This window comes from Stegodyphus dumicola, chromosome 5 (assembly GCF_044657685.1).
Source record: "Stegodyphus dumicola isolate Sdum_Otavi_A_Nest chromosome 5, ASM4465768v1".
Taxonomy (NCBI): Eukaryota; Metazoa; Arthropoda; class Arachnida; order Araneae; family Eresidae; genus Stegodyphus; species Stegodyphus dumicola.
The window spans coordinates 35898059-35919931 of NC_140772.1; the positions used below are offsets into that span (position 1 = coordinate 35898059).

General features: G+C 33.3%; 1 protein-coding gene across 1 annotated transcript in view; it reads right to left on the bottom strand.

Annotated features, from left to right (window-relative positions):
* LOC118186622 (cuticlin-3-like) overlaps nt 1-21873 on the bottom strand; it is a 217709-nt gene that overhangs the window by 160478 nt on the left and 35358 nt on the right. The window contains exon 3 of the mRNA XM_035356726.2: nt 1111-1162. Within this exon, the coding sequence (XP_035212617.2) occupies nt 1111-1162 (52 nt within the window). The remainder of the gene's footprint in view (nt 1-1110; nt 1163-21873) is intronic.

The window sequence follows — 21873 nt, forward strand, 5'->3', positions numbered from 1 at the left end:
AAATCTTAATATCTTGGTCGCATGTTTCGCTTAAGATTCATTCATCTACACTACCTTATATGAATTTTAATAATAATTAAAAAGTGAATAAATTGATTAAATTAATATGACGAACAAAGAAAAACTGCTTTACAGGTAAATTGGTTTCAAAGTAAAATTCATTTATATTATCTAAATAAAAAGGCTGCACACTATGAGCTGTTTCTTATAATGTAAAACATGTGTTTACATCATAAAATTATGACGCTTTTTTTTTTAGTCCAAAGGGATTTGAATCCCGAAGGACTATTAGTTTCGTTTTGGTATTTTGCGTCGGACTCATAAATGTCGGTTCACTTTTCAAACTGTTGCCACAAAATGTTAGAGTCCTGCATTATATTTGAAGAAATTAAATAATGAAAAATCTGCATAAATGTATGTATATTTCTCGTATTGTGATAAAACAACGGTACATAGAGTCATCGAATTTTGAATAACGTAATCCTCCAACGAATATGAGCATGTGGAAGACCAAATTTGAAATTTGAAATTTGTTTTATGATCGATTTCCTATTTTTTAAAACTTTGACGAATTTTTGATTAACAAACTCAAGGATTTCAAAGCGAGCAATGGCAACGTTGTGCAGAAAAAACATTTTTATCTCCAGCGCGTGAGTCTCTGTATCGGAAATTCTAAAGATATGCTCGTTTTAAAACTATTTTGCGATATTGCTGTTGCACTGGATCTTATGGTTTAAGTGCGAGGAACATGATATTTAATAAAGAAAGGTAACACACAAAATGTTAAAAAACGCCCCTTTGGACGTAATTTAAAATCTGAAACATTTCAGATTTTTTTTTTTTTTTTTTTTGTTAAATTAACTTCCGATAAGTAACTTCTACCTTTTTATCATCTTTCTTCATTTCATTTGTAAAACGTAATCCTACTACGACATACCATTTTGTTTAAAATAAGGCGACGCGTGTTCACGAGCTTTCAAACAGGATGTATCCTCTTAGGTTTTCTGTAAGTCTTGATTCAAAAGCATTAACTGGAAAATGTTTCAAGGATAAAAAAATGTTTTAAAATTGTAGCATAAAACTTTGGAAATTGTAATATAAAATACTTACCACCACTTTTCAATAATAACTGTGCTCTTGCTAGATCTAATAGTAAAGAAACCTGCAAAATAAAATAAGATAAATTATAGTAATCTCGTATTATAAAATGCAAAACGTTTTTAAACTAATTCAACAATGTAAGTATCTGATGCGGACACCACATGACTTCCTTGTACGGCCTATTAAATTATACACATTTTTTGCTGCATTTCATTTAAAATTAATCCCTCGAATTTCATTAGAAATATGATTCTCATTCGATTAATTCAGTCCTCACTTTACGGCAAGGCAAAAATCCATAAAATCTCAAAACATCTTCATTAAAAAGTCTAAAATCCAGAAAAACATAAAACACCAAATACAGTTAAAACAGTAATTAAACAACAAGCAATTCAGCCAGCCTGCAGAAAAATAGATCTCTCGGTGGACAAAATTGAAAGTTTACTTTAAGTCCCACCCGACAAAAAGACATTGAAGTTGGTGCAGAAATTGACTTAATTCATTATTCTAATAAAAGTTCCAAATATAAATAAATTGCGGCTTCATTTAGTACACTTAGGCAACTTGTGTTGTTTTGCTGTTAATTATACAAATTGTTGATAATTATACAACTATTACATGCAGGTTAAATAAAGTCATAAAAACTGTAAGGGAAACATGAGAACAACTTAATTCAATCACTTTTAAAGCCAAAAATTGCATAATATAGCAATGTATAAGAATAAAAATACAGCTCATCGAGCCGGGTAACAGAGTAGGTATATATATATTTTATTTACATATGCTTTTCTTGGTGCGGCTGTTTGCGACCAAAAAGGGGGATGAGAAATACATGTTATAGCAGGTCGATATAAAAAATTTCAACCTTCTGAGGCCACTCATTTTTGAGTTAGGCGAGATACATACTCGTCCGTACATCACGAAATAATCTGAATCCATTTTACAGAACGCTTCGGAAAAAGGAGTCCTTTATTCTGTCCGTATCTACAGATGTCACGCAAAAACATCGTTTAAATGGATTCAATAGAGGTTCAAAATAGAAATTTTCTTTGAAATATGATAGCCTAACGTTTTCGCGATTACAACACTTCCTTTACTTCGTACAAGGAACTGAAAACACAAACACTACATAGCAAACACTTATAGGAGAATCATTTATTCTACTTCCTACTATCAATGTAACAAAATATAGTCTGCTTTCGTTCGTTGAACAACAATAAGAAAACTGTTATTCCATAAGTATTTCCAAGCAACAACCAATTCACAAATAATTTTTTGTTGCCAAGACAGGAAACAAAAACTTTTAACACTTCAGGTATGCGAATGACGTCATGATTAAAATTTAATGTTATATAACAACTTTTTCTCAATATGACTGAAAGAATAAACTTGGCAATAACATATCGTGTCAGTTATTCCTAATCTGAAACAAAAAAAAGTTGCCAATAGCAGATATTTATTTAAAATGCTGACATCAACGAAACGTTTTTGACATATATTGACGTCACATGCAATCATGCAATCGTCTGCTTTCTTCAACGTCAGAATGTGACCTTATTTTTATTATGACATTTTACCTCCAGGAAGCGAAACTGTTGCCACTCGGAGAAATGAGAGCAAAAATTAGTGTTTTTAGAGTTTTTAATTAATATCTCGGCTGAATAAAGTCGTACGAAGATGAAAATGGTCGACATGGCTTCACACGAATTTTTGAAATCCGGAGATACCTCTCTCGAAACTCAACTCGCCACAGTTTCGGATGAGGTGATGTCAAAAGCAAACAAACAGATGCACAGGATTTTTAGTAGTATAGATTATCTGCTCGAAACAGAATAAATATCAGACGCATCTTGAAATTCGTAAAATTTCCCACATGTACAAAAAAATCGATGAATACGATTGCAACACATCTTACAATGTCCTTTTTCTCGTTAATAAAAAAAGACATTCTTAAAAAAAAAAAAAAAAACTGAAAGGTTTGAGATTTTAAATTACGTCCAAAGATTTTAAATTACGTTACGCTTTTTTAACGTTTTGTGGTTTACCTTTATTTATTAAATATCATGTTCACTTAAACCATAAAATTCAGTAATTCAGTTCAACAGCAATGTCGCAAAATAATTTCAAAATGCTCATATCTTTAGAATTTCCGATACACAGCTCCACGCGCTGGAGATAAAAAGGTTTTTTTCTCTGTAGAATGTTGCCATTGCTCGCTTTTAAATCGTTGAATTCCTTAATCAAAAATTCGTTAAAGTATTACAAAATATGAAATCGATAATAAAATAAATTCCAAATTTTAAACTTGGGCTTTCAGATGCCCATATTCGCAGTAAGATTATGTCATTCAAAATTGGATGACTCTAGGTACCGTTATTTTATCACAATGCGAGAAACATATATACATTTATGCAGATTCTTCATTATTTAATTTTTTCAAACATAATGTCGGACTCTAATATTTGGTGGCAAACATTTGAAAAGTGATACGCCATTTATAGTGATTTGACGCAAAATCGCAAAACGAAAACAATAGTCTTTCAGGTACAAAAACTTTTTGGACTAATAAATAATATAAGGATATAAATTAATATATCACTTTTAAGAAACATTTTAAAAAATAATATTATTTGTTGTTTGGCACAAATTCTAAATATGCGCAATTCCTTTTGTATCTTCTATAACAGCACATAATTTATTTGGATATCTGTAAGCACTTGATAAGCATGCTCATCGGTAAATAATGAACTAAGAGGCATCATATTCCAAAGGGCGTTAGCCCAGAAGAGGTATTAATTTCGTTTTGGCATTTTGCGTCGAAAACTCTAATGTCCGTTTCATTTTTCGAATTGTTGCCATCAAATATTATTGCCCTGTGTTATATTTAAAGAAATCAAATAATGAAGAATCTGCATAAATATTGTGGGCAACTGGGAGCTCTAATTTACAATTTGTCTTATTATCAATTTTATATTTTGTGACACTTAAACTAATTTTTTATTAACAAACCCAACGATTTCAAAGCGAGCAATGGCAACACTGTACGGGGGGGGGGGAACTTTTTTTATCTTCAGCGCGCGAGACTGTGTATCAAATATTCTTAACATATGCTTATTTTATTTTGCGATATAGTTGAATTGAATTTTATGGTTTAAGTGCGAAGACCATGATATGTAATAAATAAAGATAACACACAAAACGTTAAAAAATACACCTTTAATTAATATATTTTTATTTCATTTCCAGCTGAAGAATATTGCATAGTTGAGTGTTGAAATGAACATGATAATGTGAGGCAAAATGTGTAAGAAATATAAATGAAAGTGTTTCTTTTTCGTGCCATGTTCATGATCTCTGTGTAACAGTTTTATCACTTAACGTAAATCAAACTGAACATACATCCTGTTACCGCATCAAACTGTAGTCAGTGAGCACTATAATTTTTCAATAGTCCATTGTTACAGGCAATGAAATATGGTTATTCCGTCACTACAGTGTCACTGTAGCTCCGAACTGAAATCAATAATATCCGGAAACCAGAAATACTCGCGCATCAAAGTCAAAACAACGCTTATTTTCATCTACAATTACAAATGAATTCTGAATAAAAAATTTGTGCCTATCTCATAAACATTTCAAATCTTATTCATTTCTTCTCAAAGCACTGTCACAGTTTTCATATTGTTTGAATTTTTGGAAATGACTCTATCAGGAAATAATTGTGTCAAGAGGCATTAGAAAATAATTGCGTCATTGTAAAAAGTAAAATTAATCATTTTTTTCCCCGAAGGCTATGATTCTTAACTTTAGCTAAACCCAGATTCGCAGTTTTTACACTGCTGTGTTTTATGCTGTGTTACATTGCATACTCAGTGCGTTTTTGGGAGTGGAAGTTTACTGTGTTTATGATCCTCTTTCTGAGATTTTGTTCTTGATAATCTATCTTATTTATTTCTCTGAGTTCATCTAAAGCTTCCGAACTTCTAAAACTTCCGTGCATAAACTTCCGAACGCAGAAAATGAAATAAATCCTTGTGTAAAATATGCTATCGAGAACAAACATCTCAGAAAGGAAAGAGTAAACATAATGAACTTCATGTCCACAAGAGGCTCAGAGCTATACAGCACAACATAAACGACAGCAGCGCCTTCTGTGAAGGGTAGTTATATGGATAATTATTGCTGCTGGACAATACCCACATTGCCTCTGGTTAAACAGTGGGTGTCTACCAGACTTTACCATATCCATATCATCTGGAAAGTTTCGTATGGAAATATCACATTCGCTGTGGTATAAATGGTTAGCATGTGATATAAATGTTTTCAGCTAACATGCAAAAGATTCATGGTTCGAATCTCGGGGAAGGCGGAGTGGATTTCTCGTGTTTCTCGGTTCCGGAAAACCTAAAAAGAGTTCTAAATAGTATTTTTTAACTGCTTGTCCGTGATAACTGAATGCACATAATGATCGTGCAAAGTAATAAGTTGCAAGCTACAAAGAAAGTTATTTTAAATAAATCAACGTTCATTTGCTACAGCATTTAATTTTTTAATGCAGCATCTCATCTATTTTTCAGTTTGCTGGCAACTACTCCGGTAAAAGAAAAAACAGAAGAAAAGTTATTGGTTCGAGCGTTTCGGCAACAGAGAGAAATCAGACGATAGCCGTAAAACTAGCATTTTTATTTAGAACTTTACTTGAACTCGATTTTGGGGAACTTTATGTAACGGCTGTAATCGAATATTGTTGTTTAAATGATTATCCTCCAAAACTAAAAATGTAAATAATATTATGTCAATATAAAACTAAGAAACGCTAAGTCATGTCTGTGATTATTTCTGCGTGATGAATGATTTCTTAAAGAAGACGTTAGTTTTTTTCTAGCAGGTATCTGGAATAAAATCCAGCATCAAGAAAAACATGAAAGGGGGAAGTCTTAACATTTATTGAGACCTTATATTAATAGATTTAACACAAATTGGAGTATACACTATTTAATTTAAAAGACACGCAATCATTTGCAACCTTCTGATGTAATTGCCACAAAAGGTTCTTTTAAAACTGCCGGTTTATGGTTAAACTCCAAAGCTTATACGATTTATTAAATTAAAATACATGCCATAGTAAGACTGCCGATTACAGCAAAGACTTCACATAACTAAGATTAAAACAAAGAAAAGCATCTAAATAAACCTACTATGAGGGTTCATGCTGTAAATTTATATATTGCCCCTTTTTAGCTGAACTACATAAATTATGTCCAAAAATCATTCTTTCTGAAAAAAATGTTAAAACACTCATTTATACGCGTTGCAGGTATCGAGAGTCATAAAAATTCACTTCAGTATTTATGCTCATAGATAAGGAAATTTTACAAACAAAAGCAAAAGGAGAAAAGATAACATGAGCATTTACCACGGCGTTATATGAATCGTAAAGAGTGCTTTGTGCATCAGCGTTTCCACATAACGCCAGCAAGAATGTTCACTACAGCTGGCATTGTTTACTTCATATCACGACATCATACCATTCAATTAATATGGTAATTAAGTTCTCAACTTAAATAAATCATCAGCGACACGAGCATATCAAGAATATTTCTGTTTGCTAATGTTGTTAAAATGCTCTACTATCTATATAAAAGATGGAATTGCAAATTAGTATATGTAATTTGCATGAATACAGATTTGGAAACGCACGAAGTGCGGAAGTTTCAGTTATCCCACATTTTATTTTATCCGACATGCTGTGACTATGCAATTTATTCTAGAAATTCATACTGGAAATGATTATATCAGTTTTAATATTTTAATAAATGTTATCGTATCACAGTGGTAAAATATTTTTACCACAGTTTTTTTTTGTCAAAATTTGTGTGCGACTTGAATTCGAAATAATGAAATAATGAAAACATTTTAATGTCATTAATTGTGTTTTTATACACCTTTGGATTACAAAACCTGTAATAAGTGCCTTCATTTGAAGTTAGCAATTGTCGTTCTGGTCTTCGTTTGAAACTTCACTACCACTGTTACCGTTGGTTGGATTGTATTATTTAGATAAGTGCACAGATCACATGCACAATCCGTAAACAAATCATGGGCCAGTAATTGCTTTTTAATAAAAGGAAAAAACACATTACAAAAAATATTTCACAGAAATTTTTAATTTCATATAATAAACATTTATTAAAACATAAGTAAACAGTAATAATAATATCTCAAAATTCGAATTAAAATTTCATTTTAATTTTAATTTTAATTTCATTGTCCCTACCTTCATAGGAGGTTAAGGCGGTCCTCCTACTAGTAGACCGCTTCCACAATAAAGTGGTCACCACTTCCGGCTTTAGTAGTGGCCAAGCTTAAGTCGGCTAAATGCTCGCCAATGCCAAAAGAAAAAAAAAAACTTTGCAATCTAAATATATTGACGGCTAATTATTAAGTTTTAAGAATGATATTTCTTCCAAATAATTCTAACATGTTTTATTTATTATTTAATTTAAACTAAAATATTTAATTTGATTTAATTAAAATTTAATTTAAACTAAAAATAGACAAATTAGGAAAATCTTCTACGTTTTTAGAGAATATTTACCAAGTAGACCAAAATTTGAGAAGGAATAACAACAATATAGTCTTTTTCTCTTAAGCTTTCTTTAGCTCAAAAGGAGCTGTTAGTTTCGAAATGGGATTTTGCATCGTTTCGCTATAGACGGCAAATTGTTGCCACAAAATATTATCGTCCTATATTATTTTTAAAAAAATTAAATAATGAAGGATCTGCGTGTATGTAGGTATGCTCCTTCCAGTGTGGAAAAATGCCGGTACCATCAAATTTTGAATAACATTAAACCTCCACCCGAACATGTGCACCTGCAAGCCCGATTTTTTAATTTCGGCATTAATTTTATTATTTATTTGACACTTTATAAATCTTTAATGAACTTTTGATTAACAAGCTCTACGATTTGAAAGCCAGCAGTGGTAACACTTTTAGAAACAAAACAATTTTATCTCCGGCTCGCGAGACTGTTGCCATTTGGAAAAATATACGATAGTTATCTTTCAGTTTTAATTGAGAAACTAGGCTCTATGACAGCAATCTATTGCTGTGACCGAAAATAAAATACTTTTATCTTTCAAGCGCCAGCGTGTAATAAATCCTAAGTTGCAATTTCAGACAATTTAATCTGGAAGGTTCTGAGTAATAAATTAAGCGATTTAAAAGCAATAAACACAATTCTTAAGAATATTTTTTCTACTTTTTAATGTGATTGATTTAAATAAGCATGAATTAAAATAATGGCAACGTCTTGAATAGTCTATATGTCTTAGAAATGATCAATAATGTTATGAAATGACACTAGCTGGACTTATTAAAATCATTATATACTTTTTTCTTTTTAATGATAACTATGCAAGGCGGTGGCCGCGAGAGCGACCTGTTTTTAAAAAAATAATATAAAAAATATAAAGATATGTACGGCAGCTTCTAATACTGTATCGGGAATTCTAAAGATATGCTGTTTTCAAATATTTGGAGATTTTGCTGTTGAACTGAATTTTATTTGGCGTTAAGTGCAAAGAGAGTGATATATAATAATGGAATGGCTACACATTCGTCACTGATTATTTCTTTAAGTTTCTCAAGTATTCGGAGATTTTTCCGGTGCACTGCATACTTCAAGTGACTACGAATGAAGAAATCGGTATGGATTCAAGTCTGGTGAATACAGTGGCCACTCTATTCCCTTTCATGTGAAGCACAGATAATTTAAAGCAGTTCCACGGTTATCAAAATATTCCTCTGTAAGGAACTGACAACTGCACCAGTCCGATGAGTACTCGCAGCATCTTGCATGAACAGGATGTCGCGGATGATTCCACCAAAGTTTTTTCAGTAGATGTAGTGTACACCACATGACTTCCTTGTATTGGAATATTAAATTGGAATATTAAATTATACGCATTTTTTTCTTGCATTTCATTCAAACTTATTGGATTGAATTAAATCTACTTCGCCGACAGCGCATAAACCACAGTAGAATAAATGCATTCTTTAAAATTCACTCTAGTATTTGTTTACCATAACGACACTCTGGCGCTAGATTCACTTAAGAGTATTAATAATTATATAACAGTTAATTTATATAATAATTTTATAACGGAAACTAAGTTAACTGTTATATAATCCAATAATTTTATAACAGTTAACTTACATATTTCGTTCATATTATAACTCATAATGCACAAAATTTGTATCATTTAAAGAATAGAATTATCTAATCGTTGCCACATGTTCTATTCAAATACTATAATAAAGCTAGAATGATGTATAAAAGAAATTAAGCAAACAAAACAAAAAAACAGTTTTTCACAGACGATTAAGTATTTCTCATTCAATTAATTCAGTTCTCACTTCGCGAGAAGGCAAAAATACATAAAAATTCAAAATATCTATATTAAAAATTACGAAGTAAATCTTAAACGCTTATTTCCTCGAAAAAATTCCAGAAAGGATTAAGCATGATTTAAATAATAAATGAAGGCGTTATCTTTGTTGTTGCGAAGCTAAGTTTCTCTAGATTGGCAACAAATCCACTAGTCCCCTGTTTCAAATGTAAACATCAATGGCCGCGATTAAAAAAGGCTTAGCGGCAATTAAACAACTTTAAAATTGCTGATAATTCTAAAAATATTGCACACAGATTTACTAAAGGCATAAAATCCTTAACCGGAAGATAAAAACAACATAATTCAATCATTTTTAAAGCAAAAAATGTACAATTTACCAACATATAAGAGTAAAGAAACTGAGATCACTGAGCCGGGTAACAAAGTGGATATATATATATAAATATATTTATATACGTTTGGTGCGGCCGATTGCAACCAAAATACGAGGTGCACATCTACATGTTATAGAAGTCCTATATACAAAATTTCAACGTTCTGAGGCTACTCGTTTTTGAGTTATGCGAAATACGTACGTACGCACGCACGTACGTACATACGTTCGTACAGACGCCACGAAAAATTCTCTTCAGAATTAATTTTAATACAGTTTTATAATTTTTTTGAAGGAAAAGAGTATTTTATTCTCTCCTTACGTACAGATATCACGCAAAAACGTCGTTAAATTGCATTCGATAGCCGTCAAAATGGATATTTTCGATGAAATATGCTGCCTGAAACTTTTCGCGATTACAATACTTCCTTTTTACTTCGTACAAGGAAGTAAAAAAGATCCAGTTATACTTCTGTAAACAGCTGCTCGTACAGTCACTTTCTGAGAATAGAGGAACACACACATGAGGATTCTCAGTTCCCCAAATTCGCCAAATTTCCTTGTTGACGAATCCATCGAGATGGAAATGTGCTCCATCGGAAAATCATATAGAGTTCACATCTATATTGATATTATCTATAATTTTCAGCATTTCATTCGCAAACATGTTCCTTTTTCTAGAGATACTGGCTGAAGCGGTTGCTGTGTTTACACTTAGGTTTGACGCTTAGACCAAACACTTAGGTATTGTCTTATGTTCTGCCGTTTAGCTCAATTGACAGACGGCTGTAGTTTTTTTGGACTGATTTTCTAGGAGAACGTGCAGTTGTTTATGGAACGACCCATACATTTGCTTCTATAATAGCTGACCGGTGTGCTCAAACAGTTCCGACTTTCTCATCCGCAACACTACCTATTCGTTTGAATTTTTTGGCAATGTTTTTATTGTATTCGGGCTGCGGACCATTAACAACTTGGAATTTGCACTGAAAGCTTCTTATTTTTGCTGTTAACATTCTCCTCCAGTTGCTGGAATTCCAATACAAGAAAAAACCTTTCCTCCAACAAATACGTCATTTTCAACACTTTCCTACAGAATCTTCTGTTCAGCTCTGTATTGTTTGTCTAGTTCCAGATAACATTCCATCAACCTCTTCTGTGGATGCATATTTCGATGACTAGCATACATCAAAACTGGAAAGAACGATAGAAGGAATTTGCAGCGCCAGCTGTCGGAAAAGTTTTTGCAAATATTTTTGAGGAAGCCAGAGGCCAGATGCAAGTAACAATTGTTAGTCCAAAGGGATTTGAATCCCGAAGGACTATTAGTTTCGTTTTGGCATTTTGCGTCGGACGGATAAATGTCGGTTCACTTTTCAAACTGTTGCCATAAAATGTTAGAGTCCTGCATTATATTTGAAGAAATTAAATAATGAAAATCTGCGTAAATGTATGTATATTTCTCACATTGTCATAAAATAACGGTACATAGAGTCATCGAATTTTGAATAACGTAATCCTCCAACGAATATGAGCATGTGGAAGACCAAATTTGAAATTTGAAATTTGTTTTATGATCGATTTCCTATTTTTTAAAACTTTGACGAATTTTTGATTAACAAACTCAAGGATTTCAAAGCGAGCAATGGCAACGTTGTGCAGAAAAAACATTTTTATCTCCAGCGCGTGAGTCTCTGTATCGGAAATTCTAAAGATATGCTCGTTTTAAAACTATTTTGCGATATTGCTGTTGCACTGGATCTTATGGTTTAAGTGCGAGGAACATGATATTTAATAAAGAAAGGTAACACACAAAATGTTAAAAAACGCCCCTTTGGACGTAATTTAAAATCTGAAACATTTCAGATTTTTTTTTTTAATTAAAATTGATCGGCAACTGTTCGAAACCACAGAAACGTTCTTAAGATTGCTCCGGCATTAAGGTTCCGCACCTTTATGCAGATCATATTCTAAACTGAAAAGAACTTCCTTCATAATCGTGGCGATCACCTTTATGCTGGGGCATTCCTATAAAAATGGGATTTTAATTTTCTACTATGATTATCAAAGCAAATGAAAAGTCCACTTGCATCGCCCACCGACACTTTTATGAAGGTTGTTATCTTCATTCTCGAAACTAATTTTTAAAGGCGTCGTTGGTTTTACCCCAAAAATTTCATAAGCGTTTTCTGGCGTAAAGACAGACTTCTGCCATAAACAAAGTTTTTTTTAGCATAAAGACATCAGCGCCTTCTTGGTCTTTATGCCAGAAAAGTGTGGGGTGTCTTTATGGCCTTCTTTCTGGCATAAAGACAACCCTTCTTTTCTAAAAGTGGTTGGTTTGCATAAAGGCGCCGGCATTTTTATGACGTGCCACCGTTGTAAAGGGGCTCTTTGAACACGGAAGAAGGAGATTTGCGCGGCACGTTACGTGAGAAACAGTAGTATGTGTCTGCCCTGTCTTTAAGAGTATTTCTGGCGACTACCACACTTCTGAAAGAAGGAGCGACAGTGAATTTCAATACTGGAATATTTCTCCTTCTCCAATCTCCACACCGTTATAATCGACTTCCACAGCTTATAATTCAGCCACCCTAGTTATAATTCGAACATTGCCAGATGTGGGTTATTGCGTACTAACTTATCTGTGAGTGGTTAGTTCTGCAACAGGTAAATAACTTATAAAAATAATTAATGTATTCGCAAGGAAGAGAGTATAGTATTAACATATAGTGTAATATTCTAATTCATAAAATTACATCCACGTAACAATATTGTAACGAATTTTGTATATCTGCAATTAATTTTAGAGAAATTATATCTCAAATTATAGTATCACTTGCGTAATGTAGCATGAAGTGCCTCTAAAAAGCGAAGCTCTACTGAAAAGAGAAGATCACAGGGGCGAGTCTACTTAAGATGGACCTGTCTCCCTAATTTGGCGAGATATCATCAAATTAGCAATGGTTCTGGCGAATATTTCTGTGAACAAAGTCGGCGAGAAATAGCCAAATATTTTGGTCTGGTCCCTGTATAACTGTAATTGATCCCTACATGTAACTGTAACCGTACATACCTTTCAATAATTTCGAGAAGTACTAGAGATTTCTCGGCGACCGGGCAAACCTATGTAACAACGAAGAAAGCATCAGTTTAGTAGTTGTTTAGTTCAGCGTGAATTCGGAGTATTGAGAGATTTACGTGTGAGCTTCGCTCTTTAGATGCGCTTTGCATTACGTTGTGTTTAACATTTTTAGCAGTTTGAAATGTAACTACCGATTGTACCCTGTGATACTGTGAAGAGCTGTACGAGTACTTTTGTGGAAAGTTTCAGAACTGTGAAATGTTTCTCTTGGTCAAATAAATGTTATTATCAATTTTATGTGTATTCAATCCATTATGAACCTGTACGCACGGAGCAACATGAACAAAATTGCCCTTCACCCGGTATATAGTCCCAGTTGCTTGCGAGTGATTCACAGAGCTTAGAATAAAAGCCCTTTATTATTAGCTGATTATTACCGGACTAGAAAATTAATTAGCTTAGTGCATATTATAGCTTCATTTCATATCTGTCACTCATTTTTTCTATTTCGATCCTCACATTTTCCTTTCCCATTGCGTATCGAATGGGCTTCGTCATTAATTTACCTCTATTTAAATAAAAAGAATAATTTAATTATTTAATAATTAGTCATTAATTATTGTAAATTAATAGCTAATTAATTATGGTAAATAAATTAATTATTTCATTATAGATGCAAAAGATAGAATTTCGTACTGATTTTGATGTGTAGTTATTAGTTATATATTGCATTGCATAATAAAATTTTATTTTTGTTCTGCTGATCTATTACAATAACAAGTATTCAGCACTTGTACGAGATTCTCGGTTACCAGAAGCCCATTCATTCTCATTTTGGTTGGATACCTGGAATTTTACTGTACCTAAATTAGTCAGATACTCTTTAAGCTATTGTTATATTTTATAACGTTATGATATATAGAGTCAGCCCCTCTCGTTTGTCGGAACTGTGAAGAAGTCACCAGCAGCCGAGTAGGTAAGTCGTTGAACACTGGTCGTTCGTTCCGGCGCTCAAATACCGGTTGCATGGGCGTTTTCGTGGATTTCTCCACCTGTGACGTGTATACTAGCCAATTACCCTTAGGATGTCCTCCACGAAGGCATCCCTGCCCTACACAGATGGCTCTCGATTGCTGTGCTATATTCTACTACACAAAAACAAGTGTGGTTGATATGTTGAGAATGAATCCCTGGTGAAAATAACTGAATATTACGCTTAGAAATTACTTCAATATGCATCTACTTTCGAACTTCAAAAATTTATTTTGTATTTTTCAGTCAATAGTTTATTTAAAGGGAGAGCAAAAAACAAAATGCAAAGTTCAAAATACATTATATCTACAAAGAAAATGCATACCGTCGTATGCATGCACATGTATGTAAACCAAAATCGTACTATGTGCTTTTTATGCATATATGTGCGTTTTGTACATTATATGTCTAAAATGCACGTAATCGTCTGTCTACTTAATATACATATGTACTTCATAGAATTATATTATTTCCGTAATTTGCAATGATCGTTGATATTTGATTTAAAATTCCGAACAGGTGTTATAACTGCTATTTAGCGATGAAATTCTAATCGTTAACAAGAATAACTTCTGATCCTTCATTATTACAGAACATTAGAAATGCGATAACATATTGTTGCCAGCTGACGATGACTAAGAATCTTTTATTTATCTTTGGTAAGTACCATGTACTTTGTTCTTCAGTGTAAAAAAAATAAAGCATTTAAATAAATTGTTACTTTATGTGAAGTTCTTAAGAATAATGGAGAACAAGTTTTAATTATTTACAAACGCTTTTGTTTATTTATTTATAACTATATCTTTCGTGAGATACGCTTTTGTAAGCTGTGAAAACACTAGTTGGCCATAAAATTTTTTTTGTCCCAAGTATTCATCTGTTTAGATCCTAAAAATCGCATTCCGCATTTCAATCGATTAAGGACTGTTGAAAGAGGTATTATTTGTTCCCTGTTTCCCAAGTGAAATATCTCACTGTTTCCATCGCATTCTGTTTCTCATAGCTTTTTCTTACTATATGATTTTCACCAGCCCATTTACCAGCTAGCAAATGGCCTGGTGAAATCAAATGTCATGAAAACCATGAAAAGAAAATGGGGAACTTTCATAACTTTTCTAGCTCCTTAAAGCGCATGCCTATTACATAAATAATAACCTCTTCAACTACAAAGATTTCCTTTCTGAGAAGGAGACTTATCTAATGTTTTACAAAAATAAATAAAAAGACTGATAATCGCATAAGTGGAATTCCATCTTAAAATTTTAGAGCACTCATTTCAGCTTTTCAAAGAATGTGAATTTTTTCGCTTTCCTTCAGGAACAAAAAGCAGATTAAAATGTATTAACATATCAAAAAAAAATCTCGAGGTTTTTTTTTCTCTCCCTCCTCCTACATTTCGCGGATTTGGAGCCCTAAGAAATAGAAAGTATTGCCACCTGAGAGAAATATTTGTTAAAAGCCTTGTACACCAGTGATCCAGTGAAATACACGCACAGCAACATGTTGAATAATTAAATTTTCTTTGTTGAATAACAGCATAAGTAGCTTTAACTTTTAGCTGAAATAATATCATAGAAAGATTTCTTTTTTTCTATAAATTTGCATTGATATTTTTAACAGCTAATTTTAAAAATGTTATTAACTTTTTATGTATTTTATATTTTGATATTCAGACGCATTAATTTTTGAATTAGTAAACTAACTGTAAATTTAAAATGTTTTAGGCGTGAAACTGAAATCAGAATACAAGAATAAGATTGCAGTTTTTTGAAAGTTTATAATTTTTATACATTTTAAAAATATAACCGTAAATAAAAATAATAATTATAAATAAAAATCAGTTGAATTAAAAATGAAAGGGAGATAAGTGTATTGTTTTTGTATTAACACCAAAACTTCTTCATCTAATGATACATTATTTCTTCCCATAAAAGATCAATTAGGTATTTTTATATTTTTAATTGAAAAATAGAAGAAAAATGAAACGTTAAATCCCTATTACGTATTATGCTTCTTATATCTCAAAAAACAAATATCAAACGTTGTGTGAGCATAAACATCATCCCCCTCCCAACTTTTTTATGACATACAATAATATATAATTAGCAAAGAAACAACCTTGTGATTGGCGTAGATTAAGACTCTATAGATTTCGAGGACAAACAGGTATAAGTTCGTCTTCATTGTTTCCTGATGAAGAAAGACCTATATCTGGTTGCCCTCGAAATCGATCGAGTCTTGACTAAAATCTACGCCAAACACAAGGTTATTCTTCGATGTTGCACTGTACTCATCATGTTGTACTATATTCATATTCCATATTTGTACGATTCTATATTTCTGCATTGGCAAGAACAGATAAATACTTACTCAGTTGGTTATTATATTACTGCATATAATTCATTTTATATGACCCATTAAACTTTGATTTATTCCTTGAAAGACAGCAGAAGATGAATCGAGTTAAAACTATTTATCCTTTGTATAGCAAAGCATGAGAAAAATTAATTTATTTTGTGATAACATTATCATAAGCAATAAACTTAATAAACACCTATCCCCAAATTTAGTGTTATTACTCATCAAGTTGTAACGAGTGTGAGACATTTCTATTGCGTGTCTTTATGGTGTAATACAGTGGATGGACAAAAATATGGAAACATCTTGTGAAATGCATGTTTGAAACGAAAGATTGATTTTAATGAAATATGTAGGTGGCGCTGGCGTTTTTGACTACTGACGCCACCTATACAACTTCGTAAATGTGCTAAACAGTTCAGTTGTTGTCGGAGTACTGTTATGTGAGGTTGTCATTGCATTATGTCAGAGAACAGACTTCGAACGTGGGCAAATTGTTCGAGCACGTATGGTAGGTGCTTCCGTAAGCAAGGTAGCCGAGGTGTTTAGTGTTTCAAGAGGTACTGTATCGAAGATTTATTCCGTATATTTGAAAAGCGGAAAAACATCATCTGCTAAATCACAGCGCGGACGAAAGTGTGTCCTGAGTGATCGTGACAGACGATCATTAAGGGCAATTGTGACGAAAAATAAGAAGACCACGGCTGCAAAAGTTACTGCTGAAATGAATGTTGTCTTACCTAACCCTGTGAATACCAAAACAATTCGAAGGGAGCTTCATAAACAGGGAATTGCTGGCCGTGCTGCAATCGAGAAGCCACTCATCAGTGATGCTAATGCCCGTAATAGGAAAAGGTGGTGTTTAAGTCATAAAGCCTGGACTATAGAGCAGTGGAAGCGAGTAATATGGTCTGACGAGTCTTCTTTCACATTGTTTCCCACTTCTGGCTGAGTTTACGTCTGGAGAACGCCATCTCAAGCCTATAATACAGACTGCTTGTTGCCAAGAGTGAAACATGGCGGGGGTTCTGTTATGGTTTGGGCAGCCATATCGTGGTTCTCTGCTAGAACCATGATAACTGTGTCAGGGCACGTGACTGCCAAGACTTATGTGAACATTTTGGCCGATCAAGTTCATCCCATGGTACAAAGTTTGTTCCCCGATGGTGATGGTGTCTTCCAAGACGACAAAGCCCCTGTTCACACAGCTCACATTGTCCAGGACTGGTTTTCTGAGCACGTGGATGAGTTGTCCTATCTGCCCTGGCCACCACAGTCACCAGACCTGAATATTATCGAACCTTTGTGGTCTACATTGGAAGGGAAAGTGCGTTATCGTTATCCACCGCCAACATTGTTATCTGAACTTGCCACCGTTTTGCAGGAAGAATCGTATAATATTCCCTTGGCAAACATACAGGAACTGTATTTATCCATTCCGAGAAGACTGCAAGATGCTTTGGATGCCAACGGGTTTCCTACACCATATTAAGCAAAGAAACATGTTTTTTTTAAAGGTGTTTCCATATTTTTGTCCAACCCCTATAGTTAGCTTGTCTGAAAACGTAGATCTTGAACTGATTCCCGGCGAGGGCACGTGATTGACATCTCGTGATTTGTTGCGTCCACAATATTAATGACTTTACGGTAACGTAGTAGGGGGGGAGAGGAATTGTAACGAATGAAAAGCATTACTGCCTCGTTTCTTATAGTAAAGTAATCAATACCTACGATTCCGGGTGAAAGGTCTGTTGATTTTTGAACATTTTCTCCTCTAAGAAAACTTAAAACTATAGAAAAAATTCTCTGAACGAAAGAAAAAAGTTTTTTAGACGTAATTTTATCCATGACAGCCTTTCAATGGTCAACTGATCGAATGCTTCTTGTTGAGTTCAAGACATAACTAAACATCAACTTTGGAAATCATGTTCAAATGGCGTAAATGATCCATTACAAATGTGTTATTATTTTTCATTCCATTGTCGCGATAATTCGTATGGCGTATCTTTAATCACTTGCTTGAAAGCATCACTGTTAGCTTTCAATGATATGATAAATTCGGATTTATCTCTCAGATCAAACTCTCGACAACTGAAGCTCCAAACCAGTTTTAATTCACGTTTTTGATTTTCACATCATTATGCAACCAATGTAAAACTTCCTTTTACATTTCTTCTATATACCCTTGGATAAATACTGTTACGAATTGTGTATATATTAAATAATTTTAATGATATTACTATATGCACATTGTAGTACCTCTTCCATAACATGAAAAGCCTGATGAAGAGTATGAAGCATAGGAGTAAAACAGAGTTACCCGTTAAGTCCATGTAACACGGAAGTAAATAGCTGTTTCGCCAAATTGGCAAGAAGCTGGTGACGGGTTTGGTGAATAATTGTCGTCGCCAAATTTGGCGAGAACAGAAGTAACCAAACTTGGTGACTATTTGGCAACATTTCGGTCCTAAACCTACGTAAATGTAACTGATCCAATCCCTATAACTATATCGGCCTTAAGTAACTGTAACTGTCTATGCCGTCTAGCAATTTCGAGAAATCGAAGGTACCAGAATTTTTTTGACAAATGGGGAAAACGAGAACCCTCGTCCAGACCGGGCATAGCACTGTAAAAAGACTAGAATAGCACCAGTTTAGTTCAGAGTATTGAGAGTATTAAAAAACCACTGTGCCAGCATATGCGTTTGAGGCATTTTATAGTCTTGTATTTAGCGTTCTTAGTAGTTTGAAATGGTAACTACTGTTGTGCTCGAAGAGCTGTACGAGTACTTTTGTGAAAGGTTCCAGAACTGTAAAGTGTTTCTTTGGGGAAAATAAAGTTTATCAAACTATTGTCGGTTCTGCGTGCATTCAATCCATGACGAACCCCAGTAACAATGCCTTTTTCAAAATTTCTATAACGTTATTGAACGAAAACGTATATTTGTTACCGTGAAAGACCGAAATTGGAGAATGTCGACTTTCACCAAATGCGTTGGTGAAAGATCGAATATTGCATTATATTCTTGTACATTCGGACCCTCACCGGTGTATGTCGACAATCACAGATATGCTCTGGTGTAGGTCGAAAAGAGAGGAGTATATGTACACGCTGTCATTGCAAAAGGAAGTGTTCCACAAATAAATGCAGTTGTAAAAGCAAGGACCTCTTGTGCAATTCAAAGTGTCCTAATAGTTTAAGTTGTTGCAGTAAATACGATTTGAATCACATAATTTAGTAAGTTTTTAACTTGTATTATTTTCCTTTCTCATTTTGAATGTACTGTGTGTTTTAAGTTCTTATATACTTAAGTTCTCGTTTAAGTCTCAAGTGCGTTTTTTCGAGACTGAATTACGGAAAAGAAAATATAATATTGTTATATGTTCAACATTTACCATTAGCACATGGTGAATGTCGACATTGACCGTTGTAAGTCAGAAATGAGAGTATTTGGAAAATATTTTGACATGCATCAAGCGACTATGTGAATGTTGACATTCACCGGTGAAAGTCGATCTTCTCCAGATTTCGGTGTTTCGCCGTAACATATACACGCTGTCTTTTGTCCAATAAGTTAAATCATACAACTACTTTTGTTACGATATTTATTTTCTATATAATGATTTATGCTTCTAATTATGGATTTATCTCCAACTTCAAGTAAAAGGAATAATGAAAATATTGCCTGCTTTTACGAAAAGAGAAGCGAAACATTTTTTACACAAACACAATAAAACTAAATAAAAACGCTTGTTTAACTTACTGTTATGATCCGTCGTTTACAATATGCTTTTTAATATATAAATATTTTTTAGATTAGAAATATACACAATAAATACATTTTAATGCAAATGGACTTTTCAAACCGATTAAAAAGTAAAACGATGAAGGTTAACCAAAAACAAATCATCTGGTAATATAGATATCACTTTAAATTCTCTTGAAAATATAATTTGAAACACATCAATGTAAAAATTAAAATAGGGCAAGAAAGCAAACTTATGTATGAAGTAATTCATATTTTGAATACAATTCGTTCGAATTCCATGGCAATCTGACATAGGTCTCTTTTGTTCGAGAGAAAATAATAATAATTCTAATTACCGTATTTACCGGCGTATAAGACGCAACCCCTATTTTATCCACATTTTTGAAGGATAAAACTGTATTAGTGATTATTAAAATAAATTTACAGTATTTTAAATATAAATTAACACAAATACATTGTAATACTTTCCTCAGATACCCAATCTATCTGAGAAAGATCACCTTTTATTCTTCTTCGTTAAAACTCAGACATTTCCAGAGCTAAATGAAAAGTCACTTGAATCCTCTTCTAAATCAGCCTCTGAGTCCTCATACAACAAATTGTCCTTTGTACCATTCACAGTGTTCGTCGATGTCAGCGTATGCGAATTCACTGAACTCTGCGTATTTGTAATATTCACCCACTCCGCTAGGAAACATGAAAAAAATTGCGTAATTCCAAATAGAGGACATTTTCAGAAATGAAGGCATTGACGTATAAAACGCAGTGTTGACGTATAAGACGCTCCCCGTTTTTGGACCTATTTATCAAGGGAAAAAAAGTGCGTCTTCTTATACGCCGGCGAATACGGTATAATAAAGCTGAATTTTGTAATTTTTTCTTATCCTGAGTTTAAAAGCTGTGATCGCCTTTGTATTCGTTAGGGATATTTTTTCCTTAAAAATCTACTGCAGTCTAAATTTAAAACCAACTTTAGATTGAAGTCATAATTTTAAATGTCCTTTAACGTTCTTTTTCTCTCTTCTTTTCCTTAGAACATTGTAGAGTCATTAGGTTATTTTTGAAGCAGAAGACATGAACAATGAGAAATGTTCTCACCAGGGCTCTAACTTAGACCTCTCGAATACGCGTCGAGTGTGCTAACTGTTACACCACGAAGGCATGCCGGAAGGAGGAAGAAAATACCTTGTAACATCTTTGCCCGCTTCTTCTCTTTAGCATGAGAACCTTATAATATCTTGAACATGTATTTTCCAAAATTTTGAGACATATAGTTTTATTTATTTCTGTTAGAAATATATTTTATAAGTATCTTACGTTATTTTATATTTATCACTTATGTGACTTAGTAAGTATTGCCATTAGGTGAAATATAACATCTTTAATTTAGCTTCTCCACGGCGTCATCATTTTCTTCAATGCAACTTTTCTCCGCGACATTCCCAATTTTAAAATGCTGCGAAATTGTGCCACCGGTTTATCTTCGAATAACAAACATCATACTATATAACAATTTGTGTGTGTGGGGGGGGGATCAGCTACATGGGATTCAGCCCTCACTTTTAACTTTTTTTTTCATTCTTTCCGAAATTTATAGGATCGGCTTTATTATTCGCCAAACAAACCAGTTTGAAGCTATTTTATTTATTTACGACTTTTTCTCGAGAAGTCGTATCGGATTCACTGAATTTTAAAGAATGCGTGTTATCTTATCCGGGACTTCTAGGAATGTCATT